This window comes from Gorilla gorilla, chromosome 23 (assembly GCF_029281585.2).
Source record: "Gorilla gorilla gorilla isolate KB3781 chromosome 23, NHGRI_mGorGor1-v2.1_pri, whole genome shotgun sequence".
In the NCBI taxonomy this organism is placed as follows: Eukaryota; Metazoa; Chordata; class Mammalia; order Primates; family Hominidae; genus Gorilla; species Gorilla gorilla.
In genome coordinates this window covers 36,744,432-36,766,596 of record NC_086018.1, presented here as the reverse complement: position 1 = coordinate 36,766,596, position 22,165 = coordinate 36,744,432, and the positions used below count along the sequence as shown (strand labels likewise).

The 22,165-nt window shown below is 56.1% G+C and overlaps 2 protein-coding genes across 5 annotated transcripts in view; one reads left to right on the top strand and one right to left on the bottom strand.

The window, feature by feature from the left end:
- Nucleotides 1–382: 382 nt before the first annotated feature.
- Nucleotides 383–22,017, top strand: SUN2 (Sad1 and UNC84 domain containing 2). Of its 3 annotated transcripts, XM_019020483.4 has the most exons (19): nt 1,445–1,514; nt 1,706–1,770; nt 3,740–3,898; nt 5,031–5,194; nt 5,369–5,506; nt 6,085–6,180; nt 6,546–6,639; nt 7,622–7,692; nt 10,609–10,736; nt 14,155–14,409; nt 15,128–15,205; nt 15,670–15,713; nt 16,289–16,454; nt 16,779–17,000; nt 17,296–17,380; nt 17,734–17,849; nt 17,968–18,135; nt 18,457–18,549; nt 20,346–22,017. In XM_019020483.4, exons 1-19 carry the CDS (start codon nt 1,512–1,514, stop codon nt 20,457–20,459), a joined length of 2,259 nt encoding a protein of 752 aa, XP_018876028.3. In that variant the 5' UTR covers nt 1,445–1,511; the 3' UTR covers nt 20,460–22,017. The 3 variants fall into 3 exon arrangements, with proteins under 3 accessions (XP_030861238.2, XP_055230626.1, XP_018876028.3); XM_031005378.3 differs by lacking the exons at nt 1,445–1,514; nt 1,706–1,770 and adding an exon at nt 383–650; XM_055374651.2 differs by lacking the exons at nt 1,445–1,514; nt 1,706–1,770; nt 20,346–22,017 and adding an exon at nt 389–650 and having other exon boundaries at nt 18,457–18,687.
- Nucleotides 13,595–22,165, bottom strand: part of GTPBP1 (GTP binding protein 1) — a 41,961-nt gene continuing 33,390 nt past the window's right edge. For both annotated transcript variants that reach the window (XR_010133194.1, XR_004068330.3), the window contains exon 15: nt 13,595–18,771. The gene's annotated coding sequence lies outside the window, so the exon portion shown is untranslated. The remainder of the gene's footprint in view (nt 18,772–22,165) is intronic.

The window sequence follows — 22,165 nt, the reverse complement described above, 5'->3', positions numbered from 1 at the left end:
GAGAGGGCACCAAGGGCCACCCGCGCGCTGCCGCTCCCAGGGCTCCCACCCTCCCCTCGGACGCCGGCCTGGTGAACCAGCCTGCAGGCGCGCGTGGGGGCGCTCAGAGCTGTCTCAGGTGTTCTGAGCCGCCAGATCGGGAGTCCAGTGCCCTGCTGAGCCCGAGCCCCAGCACAGGCTCCCGTCGCGTCCTCCCGCAGCCCGGGGTCCCCGCCCGCCCAGCGCCTCCCACGCGCGGACTCCTAGGCTGAGCGCGCAGGGCAGCGGGGCCTACGCGAGGGCGGGGCGAGCCGGGGCTTTGTTTTCAAACCGGCCAATGGGTGGCGGCGGTGGGCGGTGACGGCCGGCGGGGCCTGGCCAATGGGCTGCGGCCTGTCAGCGTTGACTGACAGGCGCACACATACAGAGTCGGCCACACGCGAGCCGCCCGGCCCCACTCGCGCAGCGCGGGCCTCCGCCGGCCGCATTGTCCGCCCGCCCGCCTTGTCCCACGTCGCCGCTCTTCGCGTGCCCGCGCGCCCCGGGCCCGGCCGCTGTGTCGCCCTGCGCGGAGCGCCGCCCGCGGGATCCCCACGCGGAAAGGGGGCGCGCCCCGGCGGCGGGCTGGCCTCGGACGCCCCCGGCCGGGCTAGAAGCCGCCGCGGCAGCAGGTGAGTGCGGGCGAGCTCAGGAGAGGGTTGGGGGGCCGCGGCCCGGCCTGACCCCAGGTCACCGTCGGGCCACTCGGGCGGGGCCGCGCCGCCAGGCCTGCTTCCTCCTCTCCGGGCCGCGCTGGGCCGGCTCCAGCCTCCACCCGGGTCCGCGGCCCGCGCCCTGACTCACCTCCTGGCCCCCGCCCCGCCCGCCGCGCCACTGGTCAGCCGGGAGGGCGGTGTCTGCGGGCGGGACTTCCCGGGCAGCCTCCCGGGAGGAGGAGGGCAAAGGCCGGCTGCCCCAACCCGGCCCCGGGCAGCGCCTACGGGTTTTGTGCCAGACAGGCCGTTTCCAGGGACAGGCAGTTCCCAGCCTCTGCCTGTCAGAACTCAGGGCCTCAGAGGAAGGCCCGTTTTGTTCAGTTCTAAAACAAAACAAAACAAAGCAATGGGGGGCGCGGTGTGACTTAGAGAGCCAGGAGGCGCGCCTTTGGTGACAATTTCTGCAGGTTTGGCCTGTGGGAATGAGGGCAGAGGGAGTTAGCACCGGGCGTTTGGCAGGTCCCACAAGGGCGTGTGGCCTGGCTGTGCCCAGGGAGTGGAAATGTCACGAGGAAGATGCCCCAGATCTCGTTTAAGTCTGAAGATGGATGGAGATGTTTGTGATGGGGAAGGGCGGAATTGAGAAAGGAAGTCGCCCAGCTGAGAAGTGGGGAAGGATGCTTTCGATGAGCGTTTCCTAACTGATTGTTAGGGAGGAGGTGGGGCGGGGGTGGTGTCTATTATGATTCGCAGTAGTAGATTTCAGCTCCTAGAGGCTCACTTCTTGTTTTGGAGAATGGGGCCTCGACCTTTTTCATCTTGTGAAACCCAGACTCAATGGTAAACTGTTTTGTGATGCCAGGATGCCGCAGGAAAGACTAAGAGGCATCTCTGGGAGTTCTGGGAGGGCGGAGGCGGGTGCTGACAGTTTTCAGCACTCCCCGCTCAACCTCCATCAGAATATTTAGTTCTTCCCAGCGGAAGCTTGGGTATGGTATAAACATGTTGCCTTGTTTCTGCCCTGAGCAAAGGTGTCACCTCCTTCAGCAGGACAGGGGCTAAGAGGAGTCCCTGTGTGGGCAGCTGGAGCCTTCAGGTAGGGACCGTACGGGCGGGGCAGGGAGGGGGGAGGGGAGATTACCTTATAAGGACAGGAATAGAGACAAGGACCCAGGCCAACTTCCTGCTTTTCCTACTACCAATCGGTCCCTTTTCCAACACCAGCTAAAAGTAGAGGGGATGCCAGATGGGCATCTGACCTGGGAAGATGCCAAGAAGGCCAGGACATGAGGCTGCTTGTTTTTCAGAGGAGGACTTTCTAGCTGGACTAACCAGACCTTCGGGTTTCTGCAGCCTGGGTTGGGAAGTGGACTTCTATACTCACCACACAACCCAGAGAACTGGTCATTTAAGTATCAACCAGGAATATTAGAAGTGATCAAAAGTCACAAGCAAGTGCTAGGAATTCCCAAGTGACTTTGTTGTACGGGCCAGCAGAGGCACTAACGTTGAGACTCCCCATGTTGGCAGTCGGGGACTTTGAATTCGGGTGTCTAGACCTGAGTGGTTCATTAATCTTCCTCATGTCACAGAATGCTACCTCTTGCCAGATCTTTGCACTTTGGCTTCCTTTGTCCTCATTATCAGTTCCAGAGCCTTGATTTCTGCCCCACATGGTGACTGGAACTGACTGTAATTCATGCTGCCCTCCTCCTCCCTATTTTGTTAGTTTGCTAACAAATATTTGTTGTGTAACAAGTTTGTATACAGCCTTGTTTTGCGCATGTGTGAGGCTAAAAAAGATTCTAGTTGAGGACACACAACTAGAATCTTCAATACATTCCTGAAACAACTGGAAAACTTTATGGCTGAGTAGAAAGACCCAGGCCCTACAGCCTGTCAGAGCTGAGCCCAAATCCTGGCTTTGTCACTTACAGGCTGGGGACTGTGGACAAGTTACCCATTGCCTCGGTGTCCAGGTTCTTCCCTTGTAGATGGGAGTAATGATACCTACCTTGCTTCTAATAATATAAATGGGGTATACAAGGAGCCCAGTCCCAGCAGACACTTACCATTTTATCATCATCTTACCAAGATGTGGCAGCACAGTGTGCACCGTGGGGACAGACAGTGCAAGCGCCATCAGGACGTAGGTGGGAGCCTGGCCAACTTGGTGAAACCCTGTCTCTATTATTAAAAGAAAAGAAAAGAAAATTCCTTTCGGCTGAGCGTGGTGGCTCACGCCTGTAATCCCAGCACTTTGGGAAGCCGAGGTGGACAGATCACCTGAGGTCAGGAGTTCGAGACCAGCCTGGCCAACATGGTGAAACCCCGTCTCTATTAAAAATACAAAAATTAGCCAGTCACGGTGGCGCACACCTGTAATCCCAGCTACTTGGGAGGCTGAGGCAGGAGAATCGCTTGAACCTGGGAGGTAGAGGTTGCAGTGAGCCAAGATTGCACCACTGCACTTTAGCCTGGGCGGCAGAGCGAGACTCCATCTCAAAAAAAAAAAAAAAAAAAGAACATAGGTGGGGTCTACATGGGAAAAGTTTTCCATCAAGGTTCGTTGGGGCCCTCGATTAACAAGCACATGTCAGCAAAGGGACACAGCTAGAGCGAGACTGGGAGAAGTCTCTAGGGAGAAAGCAGGTGGGGTGGCTGGACCACCGGGCATGCAGGCAGTGACCAGAAGCACCAGAGTCTCTGCTACTTGTCAGAGGTCGAGGAAGACCCAATTCTGGCTTGTGCGGAGCTCAGCACCACGAAGGATAAAGACAAGGAAACTGAGAATTGGGAAGCCTGTGGAAAGCGCCCTGGAAGAGGCTCCAGAGTCACGAAGTGAGCCCCAGGCCGGGCGTGACTCCAGCCGCTGCGCAGTGCGGGGGTGCTTCACAGATCCCTGCCTTGCCCCCCATCAGGGCTGTTTAGACTGAACGCCGGGGGCTGGGGGTGGGGGTGGTCTGTTCTTGGCTGTGAGGCGATGCCTCTGTCCCACCTCCTCCAGAGAGGAGCTGGGGACAGCCCCAGGCCTCACATCCAGTCCTCCTCCTCTCTCTCCTTAGATTCTCTTCAGAGGAAGAGTCCACATCCCACCTCATGATGTCCCGAAGAAGCCAGCGCCTCACGCGCTACTCCCAGGGTGACGATGACGGCAGCAGCAGCAGCGGAGGGAGCTCGGTGGCTGGGAGTCAGAGCACCCTGTTTAAAGACAGTCCTCTCAGGTAGGGACCCAAGGGAGGGCCACGGCCCCTGACGACCCCACAAGCTTTTGGGCACTGCCCGCACTCCCTGTGGTCCAGCCATCCCCCTGCCTTCTTGTTGCAACCTTGGGCGGAGATCGAAGGACGTGGGCCCCCGTCCGGTCAAGGGGGTCCTGCCTTGCTCCATGTGTATGAGCACACAGCACCCATTCTTCTCCCCCAGACTGTGAGCCGGGGCTGCTGCCCTCATGCTTAGAAAACAGGAAGTGGTAGGCCGGGCGCAGTGGCTCACGCCTGTAATGCCAGCTCTTTGGGAGGCCAAGGGAGGTGGATCACCTGACACTGACCAACATAGTGAAACTCCATCTCTACTAAAAATACAAAAATTAGCCAGGCATGGTGGCGGGCAGCTGTAATCCCAGCTACTCAGGAGGCTGAGGCAGGAGAATCGCTTGAACCTGGCAGGCAGAGGTTACAGTGAGCCGAGATCATGGCATTGCACTCCAGCCTGGGTGACAAGAGTGAAACTCCATCTCAATCTCAAAAAGAAAAAAAGGAAAGAAAGAAAACAGGAAGTGGAGAGAGGCAGCTTCAAGCATAAGCCAGGCCGGAAACCCCAAAACTGCAGGCTGGGCTCACAGGAACCCCCCTGCTCTGGATGGGCGTGTCAGCCTTACCATCCTTCCTGGCCCCACGCCTGCATGTCTCACCACCTGTCCGGCCTCAGCAGCTGGCCAGCGACATGGCTGAGAACAGGCGCAGTCCTCAGGCCACTGGGAAATGGGCTGTGGCGGCAGCTGCCTGGTTGTCCTGTCCCGCTCACAGACATGGGGCCCAGAAGACAGGCCCTGACGCTGTGGCTAGCTCCGAGGCCAGGTCAGGTCTGCCTGGTTTCAGTGGGTTGTAAAGTTTGAATGTGGCTCCATCCCTAGCTGCCGCTGCCCGTCTTGCCCATCTGCTGGTGAGATTCAGAGATAACAGGAGAGGAAGTGCCAGCATTGGGAGAGTCAGGGGAATGGCAGCTGCGAGTTGCCTAGCAACAAGGGAACCCACACCCTGCACTAGGCAAGGCCGCAGGCTGTGGCTTTCCTTCATGCTCCTGGCTGGGCTCACCTCCCTGCTCCTTACCTCTGCCCTCACGGTTGTCCCACAGGACCTTGAAGAGGAAATCCAGCAACATGAAGCGCCTGTCCCCAGCGCCACAGCTGGGCCCGTCCTCTGATGCACACACCTCCTACTACAGTGAGTCGCTGGTCCGCGAGTCCTGGTTCCCACCCAGGAGCTCCCTGGAGGAACTGCATGGTGACGCCAACTGGGGTGAGTGTGGAGCCCTCCGTCCCGGGGCTTTGCTTCCTCGGCCTCCCGCAAGATACTCCTCACAGCGTCCCCTGCAGTCCCCGGGATTCCCTCCTCAGAGCACCTCTCTGCCCAGACCCCACTTTTCAGAAGCTCTTGGAGGCCCAGAAGAGCCCCTCGTTCTTCCCTGCACAGGTGAGGACCTGCGGGTGCGGAGGAGGAGAGGCACGGGCGGCTCAGAGAGCAGCAGGGCCAGCGGGCTCGTGGGGCGCAAGGCCACCGAGGACTTCCTGGGCTCTTCCTCGGGCTACTCCTCTGAGGACGACTACGTGGGTAGGCGATGATTCCTCCCTCCTGAGCAGATCCGAGGCTGCTGGGAGGCCTCAGGAAGGCTGGGCGGGGAGCCCCGGGGAGGTGGAGAGAGGGCAGCGTGTGGCAGGCACACCGCCCCTCCCATGCCCGGCCCTGGGTGCGCCCCAGCCTGGCCTGCGGTGGCCCCTGGTGCCTTGGGCTGTGACTGCCCTTCACTTGTCTGTCCTCCCCACCCCACGAGTCTATGGCAACCTAAGGCCAACATCCTTGCATTCAGGCCCATTCCAGCACTTTCCTGTGGGGCTCCACACATGGTGGGTGCTCAGTCATTCTGAGTGGTGTGCATGTCAGACCCCATCACCTAGTTCTGAACAGCAGCTTGAGGGGTGGCTGGTGAGGAGAGGGATGCAAACAAGAAGCTGTCAGAGGAAACAGAATGTCAAAGAGCTCCCATTTCATTCCTTACTGCACACCAGGCCTGCGTGGGGCTGTGGGGATGTGAAGGAGGGTGGGTGACTTGTGGTCTTGGCTCACAGAAGACAGTGAAGGAAGAGGCTCGAAAGTGACAGAGACTGAGCCAGTGTCCTCGTTCCCTGCAGGCTACTCGGATGTGGACCAGCAGAGTTCCGGCTCGCGGCTCCGAAGCGCCGTCTCACGGGCGGGCTCCTTACTCTGGATGGTGGCCACTTCGCCAGGTGGGCTGCAACCCGTGCCCAGTTACTTCCATTCTTGGTGATAGTGCTTTCTTACCCATCTCTCTGCAGTTGGGCATCCTGCCCATGCAGAGAGACTGTAGGACCGTTGGGGAAAGGTCATTCTAGAATAATCACTGGGAGCCCAGAGCTGTGGGGACCCCCTTGCGTGGAAGGGAAGGAGTAGCTGCAGAGCAGGACAGAGGGTGTGGGCAGGTGGGATCCAAGGACCTGGGTCCCGGTAGGGCAGGACAGAGGCATACTGGCAGGTGGGGGTGGGGTAGGGGCAGCGAGGACGGCAGACGGGACAAAGGAGCGGTGCCCCCAAACACCATATGGAGCCTTCGGCTTGATGGTCATTCTTCCAGGCCGGCTCTTCAGACTTCTCTACTGGTGGGCTGGCACCACCTGGTACCGCCTGACCACAGCTGCCTCCCTCCTTGACGTCTTCGTTTTAACTAGGTGAGCGAGACTCCACCCTTGCCAATAAATCGCAAGGCCCTGGGGTGAAGGGACTGGTAAAGTGTGTCAACCTGTAATGGTCGATTCTCTGAGGGTTTTCCCCAGTTTCCCTGGAGCCTTTATTAGCGATCACGGAGTAGCCTCCCCAAAGCCCACCCCTGCCTGACAGAGGATGGACTCAGAGTCAGGTTTTTCTCCCCGAATTGATAGCCCTTCGAGGCAGGATTCCAGAGCACAGATTATTTCTTCTTGGACACATTCTACTAAACGCCACACTAGTCTAGCCATGCCTGGCTCTCAGACACATGATGGCTTTCCTCCTGCAGGGTAGGCCCACTGACTCCAGGCAAGAAGTGGGGTTTCCCAGAAAGTCCATCTTCCTTCTTGGGCCTGGGACAATCTAACCCCCCGAGTTCCCCACTCATGGTCAGAGCCACAAAGAGGCTCTGCCTGAGGATGCTATGGGTTCATTCCCCAAGTCCCTAAACCAGCAGAACCAGGATTTGAGAATGTGCCCCTTAGGCAGAAGAACACGGAACCCAGAAGTCAGGATCCCTCTGGCCGTAATCCAGGTCCAGGCAGAGGGGACAGCTGGCCATACTGAAACAAGGGGCAAGGATGGGTTTGTGTCACCAAAAACAGGTTCCTTGTTGTTATTTAAGGAGTTACTTTTTTCTTCTATATTTGCATACTTAGAGGACCTGTCCATATAAAAATTTTTGAATTTTTCAAAGACCACACTATTTTTAATAACATCAGTAAAATTCAGTCAAAATTGTCCCATCACTCTAAGACCTGCCCAGCAGGAAAGGCTCTGACATGTCCAGGCTGGCCCTGGCACAGTGAGAAGCTCAAGCTATCCTCCTTAGCTCTAGTTCAGCACCCAGGAAAACATCTCAGGGTACTCCCTGGGCGGAACGTGGAGGCCTGGAGCTCCCCTCACACCTCCGCCTCCCCCGTCCTGCCCTCCCGCGTGGTCCAGGCGCTTCTCGTCCCTGAAGACGTTCCTCTGGTTCCTGCTGCCGCTGCTCTTGCTGACGTGCCTGACGTATGGTGAGCCTGCGTGGGGAGAGCAGAGGGAGGCACAGAGATGTGTTCACCAGAGGGTGGTGACCTTTGGCAGGCAGGGAAGGGGCAAGACTGGGTGGGGTGTGCCTGTGACTGGGCAGGGCCTGAGCCCTGGACCCTGGATCATCTCTGCATGGCCCTCCCCACCTCTCCTGAGCCTCTTTTGTGCCGCCCTGGGCAGGAGCACACCCTAGTGCCGCAACATTGGGTGAAAAGCGGGATGCCCTCCCGTTATCATTAGCAGTCATCCTCCTTCCACTCCAACAGGGACATCTGCTATGAGGGAGTTATTTTTACAAGATGAAGTTAAATCCTGAGCTGTCTTTAAAGTAAAAACAAGGAAGCAGCAAAGGGAAATAAGTGCCTTTTTTGTTTGTTTGTTTTTTGAGACAGAGTTTTTGCTCTTGTTGCCCAGGCTGGAGTGCAATGGTCCGATGTCAGCTCACCACAACCTCCACCTCTCAGGTTCAAGTGATTCTCCTGCCTCAGCCTCCCGAGTAGCTGGGATTACAGGCATGCGCCAACATGCCCAGCTAATTTTGTATTTTTACTAGAGATGGGGTTTCTCCATGTTGTCAGGCTGGTCTCGAACTCCTGACCTCAGGTGATCCAGCTGCCTCGGCCTCCCAAAGTGCTGGGATTACAGGCATGAGCCACCGCGCCCGGCCATAAGTGCCTCTTTTTACACCAGTCAGTTACCAGCTGCCCTGAATCATCCCAGGCGCTAGCACAGGCCTGCCTTGGTTTTTGTTTGTTTTGAGACAAAGTCTTCTTCTGTCACCCCAGCTGAAGTGCAGTGGCACGAACACAGCTCACTGCAGCCTTGACCTTCTGAGCTCAGGTGATCCTTCCACGTCAGCCTCCCAAGTAGCTGGGATTACAGGCATGCAGCACCACACATGGCTAATTTTTGTATTTTCAGTAGAGACGGGGTTTCACCATGTTGGCCAGGCTGGTCTCAAACTCCTGACCTCAAGTGATCCACCTACCTCGGCCTCCCAAAGTGTCGGGATTACAGGTATGAGCCACTGCACCCAGCCCTTCCTTGTTTATATAGACATTTTGTGTTCAGCTTTTCACTTGACAGCTTCGCTAGTTTCATATGAATTGCCTATGTGACTCTCAGCTCAATTTTAATGACTGTACCAAGTAATTAAAGACCATGCTTTATTATTTTTTGAGAGTTCGTTTTATAAGCTTAATATCATTCAACTTGTATTTCTTTTATTAATAACAGGGTAGAACACTTTTCCAAAAGTTAGCTTCGTTTTTGTGTTTGCTGCTACAAGAACAGCTGGTTCATATCCAGTGGAAACTGAGCACCACCCTTAAAATAATGATTCTTCTTCTTTTTTTTTTTTTTTTTTTTTTTTTTGAGACGGAGTTTTGCTCTGTTGCCCAGGCTCGAGTGCTGTGGCACAATCTTGGCTCACTGCAACCTCCACCTCCCGGGTTCAAGCTATTCTCCTGCCTCAGCCTCCTGAGTAGCTGGGATTACAGGTGCATACCACCACGCCCAGCTAATTTTTATATTTTTAGTAGAGACGGGGTTTCACCATGTTGGCCAGTCTGGTCTCAAACTTCTGACCTCAAGTGATCCACCTGCCTCGGCCTCCCGAAGTGCTGGCATTACAGGTGTGAGCCACCACGCCCAGTCAGTGATTCTTTTTTTTGTGTGTGTGATGGAGTCTCACTCTGTTGCCCAGGCGGGAGTGCAGTCGTGCGATCTCAACTCACTGCGAGCTCCACCTCCCAGGTTCACGCCATTCTCCTGCCTCAGCCTCCCGAGTAGCTGGGACTACAGGCGGCCGCCACCATGCCTGGCTAATTTCTTTTTGTATTTTTAGTAGAGATGGGGTGTCACCATGTTAGCCAGGATGGTCTCGATCTCCTGACCTCGTGATCCACCCGCCTCAGCCTCCCAAAGTGCTGGGATTACAGGCGTGAGCCACCGCGCCCGGCGCAGTCAGTGATTCTTTATAATTGCATAGCAGTGTACCCAGAGAGCACTTTCCCGTGCATTATCTCAGTTCAATTTGAGCTTCACCATGGCCTTATGGGGTTGCTGTAGTCAGTGCTGTGAACCCATCACATGGAGATGCGCGTGGAGGGGGCTCAGTGACCTGCTCAGGGAGTATGTGCATGAAGGCCATGTCCATGCTGGACTTCAAGCCCCATGGGCATGAGCTTCCTTTTGCACCTGCCAACCTCTCGTGCTTGAGTAGCGAATGGAGCTTTATCAGGACAGAAAGCCCTCCCTCCCCCGCTCCCCTGCCACCTGCCCCAGAGCTCAGGAGTAAACAGGTATCAAACAGATGGCCCTGAAAACAGAATGAACATGTCTCTGTGTGGCTGCAGCTTGGTGCTCATGTCTGGGCCTCGAGCAGCCTCTCTTAGAGGGGGTGGTGCTTTCTGTTGCAGTGACTCTCAGCCATGGCGGCCCATGACAGTCACCAGGGAGCTTTACAAACCCACCTACGCAGGGGCCCCACCCCAGGCCAATTAGCTTGCTCTCCGGAGGGCAGGGCCAGACCTGGTTGTACTAAAAGCTCCCCAGGTGATTCTGACGACCAGACAGGGCTGAGAACCACCATCAGGTCCTCTGGGCCATACCCTGGATCATCCCTAACTCATTCAAAATGTTTTCTCCAAGTTTTGCCATTTACAGAAAGATGAAGGATTCCCGTGGGGGTGTGAGAATGAATATGCTCTGAGGTTGTTGGGTGGAAGTTGCCACCTCAGAGAATGGGGGCACCTGCATCCCTCTGATGCCTCTGGAAGGGCACAGCTCCACGAGTGGGACAGGCCACAAGCACTGGCAGGGATCAGGTAGCCATCATCCCTGGCGCACGCCTCTTGCTGGAGGCCCAGCTGGGGTAACACCCTCTCCCCTGTGCACAGGCGCTTGGTATTTCTACCCCTATGGGCTGCAGACATTCCACCCTGCTTTGGTTTCCTGGTGGGCAGCGAAGGACAGCAGGAGGCCGGATGAGGGCTGGGAAGCCAGAGACTCATCGCCACATTTCCAGGTGAGTCTCTGAGGGTGGTAGCTCCCAAGAGCTTAGCAATAATTAGGTGACGGTGAAAGTGGTGGGTGTGCCCTCAGCCTGCCTCACACCATACACACAAAGCTGAGGCGTACTGTTAGTTGCCATCTTACAAGGCACAGAAAACAGAAAGAAAAGGAATCCAACAAATTATCTTGTCTGCTTTGTTACTTTTCAATACTGTTTCACAAATATTTACTGGGCACCTTCTATGACTAAGATAATATCCCAGTCAGTTACCTCTTACCACAGATAATCCACCCCTAAAAGCAGTGGCTCAAAACTACAATGTTTGATTAGTTCATGAGTCTGTGGGTTGTCTGGGTGGTCTTTCTGGTCTGAGAAAAGAGAAGCAATCTTGGCTGGGCTCGTACTTGCCTGTGTGGATCTGTCTGTCTGCAGTTGGCTGGGGGGGTCAGCTGGGGGCCAGCTGGTCAAGGCCCTTGCCTAGGACAGCTGTACTCCATGTGCACTTTGCTCACCCGGCAGGCTAGCCCCAGCTGTTTCTCATCACACCCAGGCAGGGTTTCAAGAGAGAACCAAGGCAACCAGACCTTTGAGGCCTTGCTCCAGAACCAGCACACCATCACTCCTGCCACATTCTGTTGGCTACCGCAAATCTCAGAGCCAAATCCAGATTCAAGGAGAGGGAAATAGACTTCACCTCTCAGCAAGAGAACCCACAAGGTCACATGACAGAGGTGCAGCTGCAGGGAGGAGTGAGGGATAGTGGCCATTTTTATAATCTGCCAGAGTCTAAAGATGAATCAGGCCCAGGCTGTGCCCTCAAGGAGCCTGCAGTCAGCATAACCAGAAAGCAATGTGAGCACAGGTACTGATACTGACAATTTAAACCTCTAAGCCAAGCCTGGTGGCTCACATCTGTAAACTCGGCACTTTGGGAGGCCAAGGTGGGAGGATCACTTAAGGCCAGGAGTTCGAGACTAGCCTAGGCAACACAGTGAGGCCCTGTCTTTAATAAAACTCTTCGGGCCGGGCGCAGTGGCTCACGCCTGTAATCCCAGCACTTTGGGAGGCCGAGGCGGGCGAATCACGAGGTCAGGAGATCGAGACCATCCTGGCTAACACGGTGAAACCCCGTCTCTACTAAAAATACAAAAAATTAGCCGGGCGTGGTAGTGGGCGCCTGTAGTCCCAGCTACTCGGGAGGCTGAGGCAGGAGAATGGCGTGAACCCGGGAGGTGGAGCTTGCAGTGAGCCGAGATCACGCCACTGCACTCCAGCCTGGGCGACAAAGCAAGACTCTGTCTCAAAAAAAAAAAATAATAAAACTCTTCATTTTCTAATTATGGTTATTTGACCTGCACTTGCACCTCACTGAATTTAACTTGGTATTACATGTTTATTATTCATTTAAAAATTTTTTCACACAGGGTCTCATTCTGTTGTCCAGGCTGCAGTGCAGTAGTATAATCATAACTCATTGTAACCTTGAACTCCTGGGCTCAAGCGATCCTCCTGCATCAGCCTGCGAAGTAGCTGGGACTACAGGTGTACACCACCATGTCTGTCTAATTTTTTAAAAAAATTTTTGTAGAGACAGGGTCTCACTATGTTGCCAGGCTGGTCTTGAACTCCTGGCTTCAAGCAATCCTCCTGCCTCAGCCTTCCAAAGGGCTGGGATTACAGGCATGAGTCACTGCACCTGGCATAGTATCACTTTTTTTTTTTTTTTTTTTGAGACAGAGTCTTGCTATGTCACCCAGGCTGGAATGCTGTGTCACCCAGGCTGGAGTGCAGTGGCACGATCTCGGCTCACTGCAGCCTACGCCTCCCGGGTTCAAGCGATTCTCCCGCCTCAGCGTCCCGACTAGCTGGGACTACAGGCGCGCACCACCATGCCAGCTAATTTTTGTATTTTTAGTACAGACAGGGTTTCACCATGTTGGCCAGGATGGTCTCTGTCTCCTGACCTCATGATCCGCCCGCCTTGGCCTCCCAAAGTGCTGGGATTACAGGCGTGAGCCACCACGCCCAGCCGGTATCACATGTTTAACCATCTATGTTTGTATATATTACTTTCCAGACCATGATCTTTCCAATTTTATTATATGTGCTGCCAAAGTGAGTACCAGACCATGATCTTATTATTTTACAAAATAATGACATGTCATCTATGACTTTTCCTTTTTTCACCATTAAAGACATTAAATACAGTTCAATTTCAGAACCATCTTTTTTGTAAAAAAGGGTAAGTTAAAAAAATGAATATATCTTGTATTAGCAACATTTGCATGAAGTTAAAATAAAAACAGCTTCCTGGTCTGGGAGAGGCTGTTGGTGAGGCAACTGGGGTGATGGGGCAGAGGATTTTTTGCTGGTTTTTGTGGGCTTTTTTTTTTTTTTTGAGACAGAGTCTTGCTCTTGTTGCCCAGACTAAAGTGCAATGGCACGATCTTAGCTCACTGCAACCTCTGCCTCCCAGGTTCAAGCGATTCTCCTGCCTCAGCCTCCTGTGTAGCAGGGACTACAGGAGCCTGCCACCATCTCCAGCTAATTTTTGTATATTTAGTAGACACAGGGTTTCACCATACTGGCCAGGCTGGTCTCGAACTTCTGACCTCAGGTAATCCACCTGCGTCGGCCTCCCAAAGTGCTGGGATTACAGGCGTGAGCCACCACGTCCCGCCTGTTTGTGTGCTTTTTAAGTCATGCAAATGTAGCGCCTATTTAAAAACCAGAATTTCTAAAACTCAAAACCTCTGCTGCTCAGTAGCTCCCTGCCCTTTATTTGACAGTTTTTATCACTTCTCTTGGCAATGATTTTGTTGTTAAGCCAACAACGTTCTCAAATTCATGACACACTATCAAATGCCACCCTCAGTCCAAATGACATTTATTCCATTTTCTCTGTGGGACATCCAGCCTAAGAGGAAAAAGAACGTATTTTCAAATTATTCTGTCTCTTAGCCATAGTTACCTAGGGAAGGAGTGAAAGCCATTGAGAGTCCACAGACAGAACTCGCAGCCCTGGCTCCCCTGCCCCTGTAGGAGGCGGGGAAGGAGTGAGCTTCAGGCCAGCAGGGTCCACGGCCCCCTGCAGCCATCCTGCAGCTTCCAGTCCTCCTCTTGGACCATCCCTGCACTCAGACCTTCTCCCCGGCCCACCTTCCTTCCTCCTCTGGGATCAGACTTCGGTACTGTGTCCTCAGGGACCCTCCTCTGTGGCCGGCACCCAGTGATCCCCGGCTCCCAGCACACCCAGCTCAGAGGTCGGCAGCCCCTGCCCACGAGCTCCAGCCAGCCCTGCATGGCCTTATGCTGGAACGTCTCTGGAATCTTTTCCCTTTCTTTCTGTGTTGGCTGTGTCAGGGTGGTCTTTGGGAAGCACTATCATCCAAGGGTCCCTCACTCCGTGGCTCTCTCTCTGCCCTTCCAGGCTGAGCAGCGTGTTATGTCCCGGGTACACTCTCTGGAGCGGCGTCTGGAAGCTCTTGCTGCTGAATTTTCCTCCAGCTGGCAGAAGGAGGCCATGCGGCTGGAACGTCTGGAGCTGCGGCAAGGGGCTCCTGGCCAGGGAGGTGGTGGTGGCCTGAGCCACGAGGACACCCTGGCGCTGCTGGAGGGGCTAGTGAGCCGCCGTGAAGCTGCCCTGAAGGAGGATTTCCGCCGGGAAACTGCTGCTCACATCCAGGTAGGAGGTGGAATACCTCAGGGTGGGAGGTGGGTGACACCCATAGGAAAGCGTGAAGGTGCCCAGCAGGAGAGAGAACAAGTGTCATTTGGGATCAGACAGCTCTGCCATTTGGCAGTTACTCCCTTTCTCTTTTTCTTTTTTTTCTGAGACAATATCTCACTCTGTCACCCAGCCTGGAGTGCAGTGGCGTGATCTCGACTCACTACAACCTGTGCCTCCCAGGTTCAAGCGATTCTCTTGCCTCAGCCTCCCGAGTAGCTGGATTACAGGCATGCACCACCACATCCAGCTAATTTTTTTGTATTTTTAGTAGAGACAGGGTTTTACCAAGTTGGCCAGGCTGGTCTCGAACTCCTGACCTCTAGTGATCTGCCTGCCTTGGCCTCCCAAAGTCCTGGGATTACAGGCGTGAGCCACCACGCCAGGCCTCCTCACCTTCTCTAAGCCTCAGTTTCCTCCTCTTTGATGAAGGCCATCGTGTCTCCCCCACCCCCATAGTGACCTGTGCGAGTAGAAAGCCCCAGCATGGTGCCTGACACCGCACAGGTGTGCAGTGGAGCTGAAGCGGGAGTCTTGCGTGGTTCAGAGAAGGCTGAGAGCCAGGGCTCTGGAAGCAAACAGACCTTGTTTGAATTCCAGTTCCGCCACTTCCTAGTCATGAGGGTCCCTATAAGCATGGCTCTGTCCGACCTGTCCTCTCACTCCCGTCTCACAGGAAGAACTGTCTGCCCTGAGAGCAGAGCATCAGCAAGACTCAGAAGACCTCTTCAAGAAGATCGTCCGGGCCTCCCAGGTCAGCGGGCTTGCGGCACTCAGGGCCTGTGACTGGGTCCTGACCCCATCCAACATGTTCACCTCGGACCCCTCGGCCCTTCCAAAGGGACTGTTTGGGTGTTGCATGGGGAGGGGTGTGCCCTCCTCTGACTTCTCTGTTTGACCCCCGACCCCTTAGTTGGAGGGCTGTGCAGGGGCTCCCTGGGGTGTGCCAGGGAACAGCGGCCTGTCATGCTGGTGTGCACGTACTGAGTGTAGGTGAATGGATACCTCAGTGTGTCAGACATGGACAAGACTCATGAGGGCTTTGACCAGGAGGCCAGTTTGATTTTTGCTGCAGGGGTCAAGAGACCTTGGGCAGGGGTGTGGTTAAGCAAAGACGCCAACAGACAGCAGATCCTACTCTGGAACACCAATTTCTGAGCTTGGAACACCAATTTCTGAGATGGGTATTTCTTGTATTTGTCCCTTCTTCCTACACAGGAGTCCGAGGCTCGCATCCAGCAGCTGAAGTCAGAGTGGCAAAGGTACTGGGCGCCACCAGCTGGCCTCGGCCTGCTCCTCCCCAGCCCCACCCACTCTCCAGGCAGGACTAGGGAGCAGAGCCGCAGAGCAGAGAGTTCTGATCGTCTTGCCAAGCAGATGGTGGGGGGAGGGGTTGAAACCCAGCTCAGGACCCCTGCCCAGGGCCTGTCTTTGAGGTGCCATGGAGGTTAGCAGGGGAGTCCTGAGGGCGGGGGGGCAGGCCCTGTGAGAGGACCGGGATTCATTTATAGACACAGCGTCCTTTCTTACAGCCTCACATAACTGCCTTCTCATGCCCCAGATGTCCATGCTTGTGGAGGATGTGAGAGGCTGAGGCAGAGTACATTCTGGACTCTGGGCTTAGAAAGGGGGCAGGCTCAGAATTAGCTCCTTGGGACAGGCAGGGGTTCTGCAGCCAGAACCCCCAGGAGAGGCCTTGCCCCTTCTCAGGTTCACAATGAGTGCTGGGCACCCGCTCTCATGACGGGAGCCCACTAGGGGGTCCTCTTTCATCTTTGGTGTGGCCTTACCTCCCACCAAAGAGATCCGAGGCTTACTCTTCTCTCTCTGGGACCAGCATGACCCAGGAGTCCTTCCGGGAGAGCTCTGTGAAGGAGCTGAGGCGGCTGGAGGACCAGCTGGCCGGCCTGCAGCAGGAGCTGGCGGCTCTGGCACTGAAGCAGAGCTCGGTGGCGGATGAAGTGGGCCTGCTGCCCCAGCAGATCCAGGCCATGCGGGACGACGTGAGTGGGAACCACCAGGGCCCTGCTGGTCCCTCTCCTCCTCCTTTGAGACCACGTGTCCTGGGGCCTGCAAAGCAGGCACCCCTTGCCCCTGCAGCCTCTGTTATGCCCAAGAGACTGTGGCGTTGGCCTTGACACATGTGGGCTCTCACTGACAGGCGTTCTTCCTGTTTTTGTTAGTGCCCATGGAGTGTTCATAACTCTTTCCTCCAGTAGCCTCCCTCCTACCCTATCCCTGCTATCCAGCTAAGCACTGGCCCTGTCATAGCAGCTCCTGCTGTCCCTGCAAGCACCCCAGGGTGACACCCCTTTGGGTTCCTATAGGTGGAATCTCAGTTCCCGGCCTGGATCAGTCAGTTCCTTGCCCGAGGTGGAGGGGGCCGCGTGGGGCTCCTTCAGAGAGAGGAGATGCAAGCTCAGCTGCGAGAGCTGGAGAGCAAGATCCTCACCCATGTGGCAGAGATGCAGGGCAAGTCGGCCAGGGAAGCCGCGGCCTCCCTGGGCCTGACGCTGCAGAAAGAAGGTGTGATTGGAGTGACAGAGGAGGTGAGGCCCATATGCCCCTCTCCACACACCCACCCACAGCTCTCCTCCCTGGGAGCCCTGGACAGTCCCACACTGCCAGCTCCCTGGCAGGTTCCAGGATGGAAGTGCCAAGCAGGAGGCTTTGTATGCTGTGGGGCTGGCATGGGTGGGTGGCAGTGTGCCCACATCTGCCTGGGCACCAGCACAGTGCAAGCCTAGAAGGGGTCAGCCCATGGGTCCTTGGCCCACGGCCACGAGGTGACAGGGGGACACGTCTGCTCCCTGCTGCAACTGTCTCCTGGTGCCTGCATTGCAGCAGGTGCACCACATTGTGAAGCAGGCCCTGCAGCGCTACAGTGAGGACCGCATCGGGCTGGCAGACTACGCCCTGGAGTCAGGAGGTACGTGCCCTGCTTTCCTCGCTCTGCCTTGTCCTGGACCCCACAATGGCCGGTCCCCTGGCATCTACCAGGTTGGTGGTGGGGCAGAGCAAGCAAAGCTCAGGATCAGCAGAAATCACCCAACCTAGTACCCATCACAAAGGCAAGTGGCAATTCAGGGAAGTCAGGAGGTACCGAGCACCATCCTGGGCCAGGGAGAGGCTGACCTTTAAAGCTGCTCTGAGCGTCTCGGTTAGGGTTAAAGGCTAGGCCTGGGGCATCTGCCGTCCACCTTCAGCGAGGAGACAGCCAATGGCCTGAGCGGGGCCCTCCTCCCGTGCGGGAGCCCACCCTGCCTTCCTCTCCTGTCTCAGGGGCCAGCGTCATCAGCACCCGATGTTCTGAGACCTACGAGACCAAGACGGCCCTCCTCAGCCTCTTCGGCATCCCCCTGTGGTACCATTCCCAGTCACCCCGAGTCATCCTCCAGGTGGGCACCTGGCAAGTACAGCAGCGGGGGCTCTGAGCACACTGGGGGCTGGTCCCATCTGGGGTCAGCAAGAGCTGGACTCAGGGCCCTGTCCTGACATGACTTTCTGCTCCTCCAGCCAGATGTGCACCCAGGCAACTGCTGGGCCTTCCAGGGGCCACAGGGCTTCGCTGTGGTCCGCCTCTCTGCCCGCATCCGCCCCACGGCCGTTACCTTAGAGCATGTGCCCAAGGCCTTGTCACCCAACAGCACTATCTCCAGTGCCCCCAAGGACTTCGCCATCTTTGTGAGTATCTGTCCTGTGGTGGGGCCGGAGGGGCTGCAGGAGGATCCTGTGGGCCTCTCTACTGAGGATCAAGTCAGGGTCACCCTTGGACTGGAAGGGAGGGGAGTGGATTTGGAAGAGGAGGAGCTAGGGTGGGAGACAGCACTTCAGTCCCTGTTACCTTAGGCTTTGGAGGCAGAAACTGTGGCACAAGAGAGTGAAGTGACTTGTCATAGGCCACTCTGGTGCCTGACCTGCTGGGTGGGAGGAGCAGGGATTGGAGTGGGGAGGGGTGTTCTCCCTGCTCCAGCCCCTCCCCACTTCCCTCCGCTCTCTTTGCAGGGGTTTGACGAAGACCTGCAGCAGGAGGGGACACTCCTTGGCAAGTTCACTTACGATCAGGACGGCGAGCCTATTCAGACGTTTCACTTTCAGGTACGGGATGCTGCTGTGCTAGCAGAAGTGGTGCAGACTCCCCATCCAGGCAGCAGGTGCTCCCTGGGCACTTACCCTGCCAGGCATGGGGTTCAGAGAGGGAAGCCCTGCTCTCCTTTCCCACAGCTCAAGATGTGATATCCAAATGGGGTGTAACACGCATCCTGCAGATGTCAGCACAGGGGAAGGCACCTTCCAGAAGGGCAGCATGAGGGAAGCTTCCTGGAAAAGGACACCAGGAGGTGGGCTTTTCATAAGAGGGGTTGGGTGGCCAGGAAAGGAAGGCCGGGAGAGGCGTTCGAGGAGCCGCCGCCAGCACGTGCCAGGGCGCGGGCATTCTACCATGGCCAGCTGGAGCCTCAGGCAGTGCATGAGGCTTAAACTTCAGTGGGCATCCGATCTCCTAAGTCAGTTAGAAATGCAGATTCCCAGTCTCCACCCCAGGAAAGTCTGGTTCCTTAGGGCTGACAGGACCCAGGAGCCTGCATTTGAACAAACCATTGGCCTAAGCCCCACACCGGGGGAGTCCTGGAGTGAGGAATTGGGTTGGCGGGGATAGTGGGAGGTGGACAAGGGACAGTGGCAGGAAGAGGAGGCCACAGAGAGGCAGGAAATAAGCCCTCAGGGGCCTGGGGGAGGCAGTGCTGTGCTTCAGGTGACAAAGCTATGTCCATTTGACTAACATCACTATATGACTCGAAGGGTGCGAGCCTGGGCCTGGGAGACCCGTCAGGAAGTGGTTGCGGGAAAGCAGCCAGAACAGGATAGGCGGGGGGAGAGGGGCGTTGGGAGTGAGGACAAAGACGTAGCAGGGAGGGTCGTGAATGTCCAGTTGGATGGGGTGGGAGGAAGAAGCCACTGCGATGGGGGCTAATGTGGAGCAGGGAGCAGGTCTGGCTGAGTCTGAGGCACCTATGGGACAGTCCAGTGGAGCTGTCGGGGGAGCCAGAAAGAACTGAGTTGTCGTCAGCTCTGAGGAGGTAAGTAGGCTGCGAGAGAGGTTGGGATTTCTCTTTAGGAAAGTATAGAGGCCAGACGAGGTGGCTCATGTCTGTAATTCCAGCACTTTGCAAGGCCAAGGCGAGGGGATTGCTTGAGCCCAGGAGTTCAAGACCAGGCTGGTGAACACAGCAAGATCCCCTTTCTACAAAAAATGTTAAAAAATTTAGCCGGGTGTGGTGACATGCACCTGTGGTCCCAGCTACTGGGGAGGCTAAGGTGGGAGGATCCCTTGAGCCCAGAAGGTTGAGGCAGTGAACTGTGATCACACCACTGTACTCCAGCCTGGGTGACAGAGCAAGACCCTGTCTCCAAAAAAAAAAAAAAGAGGGTAGAGGACATAACGATGTGCCAGAGAGAAGGGACAAGCCAGGAGTGTGCTAGGCCTGTGGCATCTGCCCAGGTAAGATATGCTGCTAACACCATTCCCAACATTGTGGCTAGACAGAGGCCCGATGGGCACTGGAGAAAAAGAATCAAGTGTGCCCCACATCAGCATCTATGAAGCCCTCTATGAAGGTGGTTCTATCCGTTGCTCACAATAAAAAAGTGATTGTGGATGCATTCATTCCGGTTTCAGACGAAGTGTGCTACAGGTGGCCCCTTAACCCACTGGCTGGAAACACTGCTCAGGAGGCTAAAGATAGGAGCTTTTGAAGCCTGGTTCTCTTCAGAGCCCCAGGGAAGGAGCGGGGGAGCCATCTGGTCCTAGGCGAGGCTGTCTCCCCTTCCCACCTTCTCTGTCAGTGAGGCCTCACAGGTCTCTGATGCTCTTAATCCCTTTCTTCTCTACCCAGGCCCCTACGATGGCCACGTACCAGGTGGTGGAGCTGCGGATCCTGACTAACTGGGGCCACCCCGAGTACACCTGCATCTACCGCTTCAGAGTGCATGGGGAGCCCGCCCACTAGCCCTGCTTACTGGTGCCTGCTGCCAGCCATCTGGGAGTGGGTGAACAGCACCCCGCCGCTTCCCCCACACGCTTGCTCGGCGCTCTGACTTCTAGGAGCACAAGAGAGGAGCCTGTGGCCCCATGCAGATGAAAAGGACGGGCAGGGTCTCCTGAGCAGCAGGTGGCTGGAGGCGGTTAGCAGGCTCCAGCAGCTCCCTTCTTCCCTCCCTCCGTGCCCGTGGCGTCTGCTTCCCATCTGGGAGTGTGTATATATGTAGCATATCATGGGGGACTGGGAAGTTGGGAGAGGTAGGACCTGACTGGTGTTGGCTGGGGTCAGGGGCTGGTGCCTGGGAGCTGCTGAAGGGAGGCCTACGGATGAAGCAGGTGCCAGGGCTGTGGGAGGGGCGAGCTAGGGCCTGGGCTAGGTGAGCTGCCTCTGCCCCTGGGCAGGGAAGCGAGGCCCTCTGGGAGCAGGGTGCTTAGCTCCAGAGCAGGATGGGGCTTCCCCAGGCAGGAAGCACCTGATGGAGAGCTGCCCAGCTCTCCTGCAAGGTTAGTGCCCTCCATCTAGGGAAGCCTGAACCACAGGGTCCCTGAAGGCCTTCGACAAAAGTGTGTATTTGTCCCGGGGAGGGTAGCAGTGGGCCATGGGGCTTCTTGTGCCCTAAAGGGGACTGGCTCCTGTGATCTTCTAAGGGGCCCAGGGCCAACCCTGTAGGCTTCCCCTCTGCTGGGGACAGTAGTTGCTTTTCTCTCTCCTGATGCTAGGTTGGGGCCCACCCTGCTCCCTGTTCCTGCTAGGGCCTGCCAGTGCCCCTGAGCTTGCTTTCCACATTCTCCCAGGGTATGGAGACCTAGACCTGTCTTTGGGGCCATTAGCATCTGGGGTTATAGCAAGAAGAGTGGGGAGCATGGAACTCCTGGGCTCTTGTGGGGACGTTCAGGGTATCGGGGTGCGAGGTCTGTCTGCACCGGCCCCCACATCTAACCAGGCCCTGATGTAGGGGTCCTCCGCTCAGGCTGCCCCCTTGGGCTCTTGCAGCTCTTGTTCAGGTAGTCGCCCTTCTGGTTTGTTCTCTGTGGGGCAGTTGGTGGGGGCTGGGGGAAGAGGCTGGCAGAAGTTACCCTGGATAGGGAAGGGGGAGGAGGCGACTTTTAGAGCCAGCAGGCCCCACTGTATTATGTATATATTTTTCAAGGTCTGTTTTTCTAACTGAAAAGCTAAGGGCTTGATTCCTAGCCCCGTTCTGTGGGGCACTGGGTGATACTCAGTTTCTTGTTCCTGGCCGTGGAGAGGGGCCTGGGGCACTGGTTCCGGCTGTGTCTGGTGGTCCGGCTGCGGGGAAGGGGCAAGAAGGCGGGCAGGCCTTCACTGCAGCGCTGAGCCTTAAATCCGCTCTGGAGCATGAGGCTGGATGCAGTGGTGGTGAGGCTGCCCCTGCTCCATCCCGAGGCAGCCAGGCTTTGTTTTGCGCTCTCCTGTCACAAATGCTGCACCATTGGTTCTTAAGTTTTTTATCTCCAGATCCTAATTTATGCCTATGCAAAAAATAAACGATGCCCAAGAGCTGTGGGATGTGGCTTTCATGTGGTTTTTGCCTATCACCTAGGGCAGCTGCTCTTGGGCAGATGAGGGAATGAATTCTTGGCCAAACGAATGTCCCCGAAGACTTATTCCTGAAGTTCAGACACCCACAACTTTCAGCTAAACCCCAGTTGTGG

Excerpts from the sequence above, each read along its gene's own strand:
- SUN2 (XM_019020483.4), top strand. Across the intron at positions 5,195-5,368 it reads GCATGGTGACGCCAACTGGG|GTGAGGACCTGCGGGTGCGG; the intron begins GTGAGTGTGGAG and ends TTCCCTGCACAG. Across the intron at positions 7,693-10,608 it reads GCTGACGTGCCTGACGTATG|GCGCTTGGTATTTCTACCCC; the intron begins GTGAGCCTGCGT and ends CCCTGTGCACAG.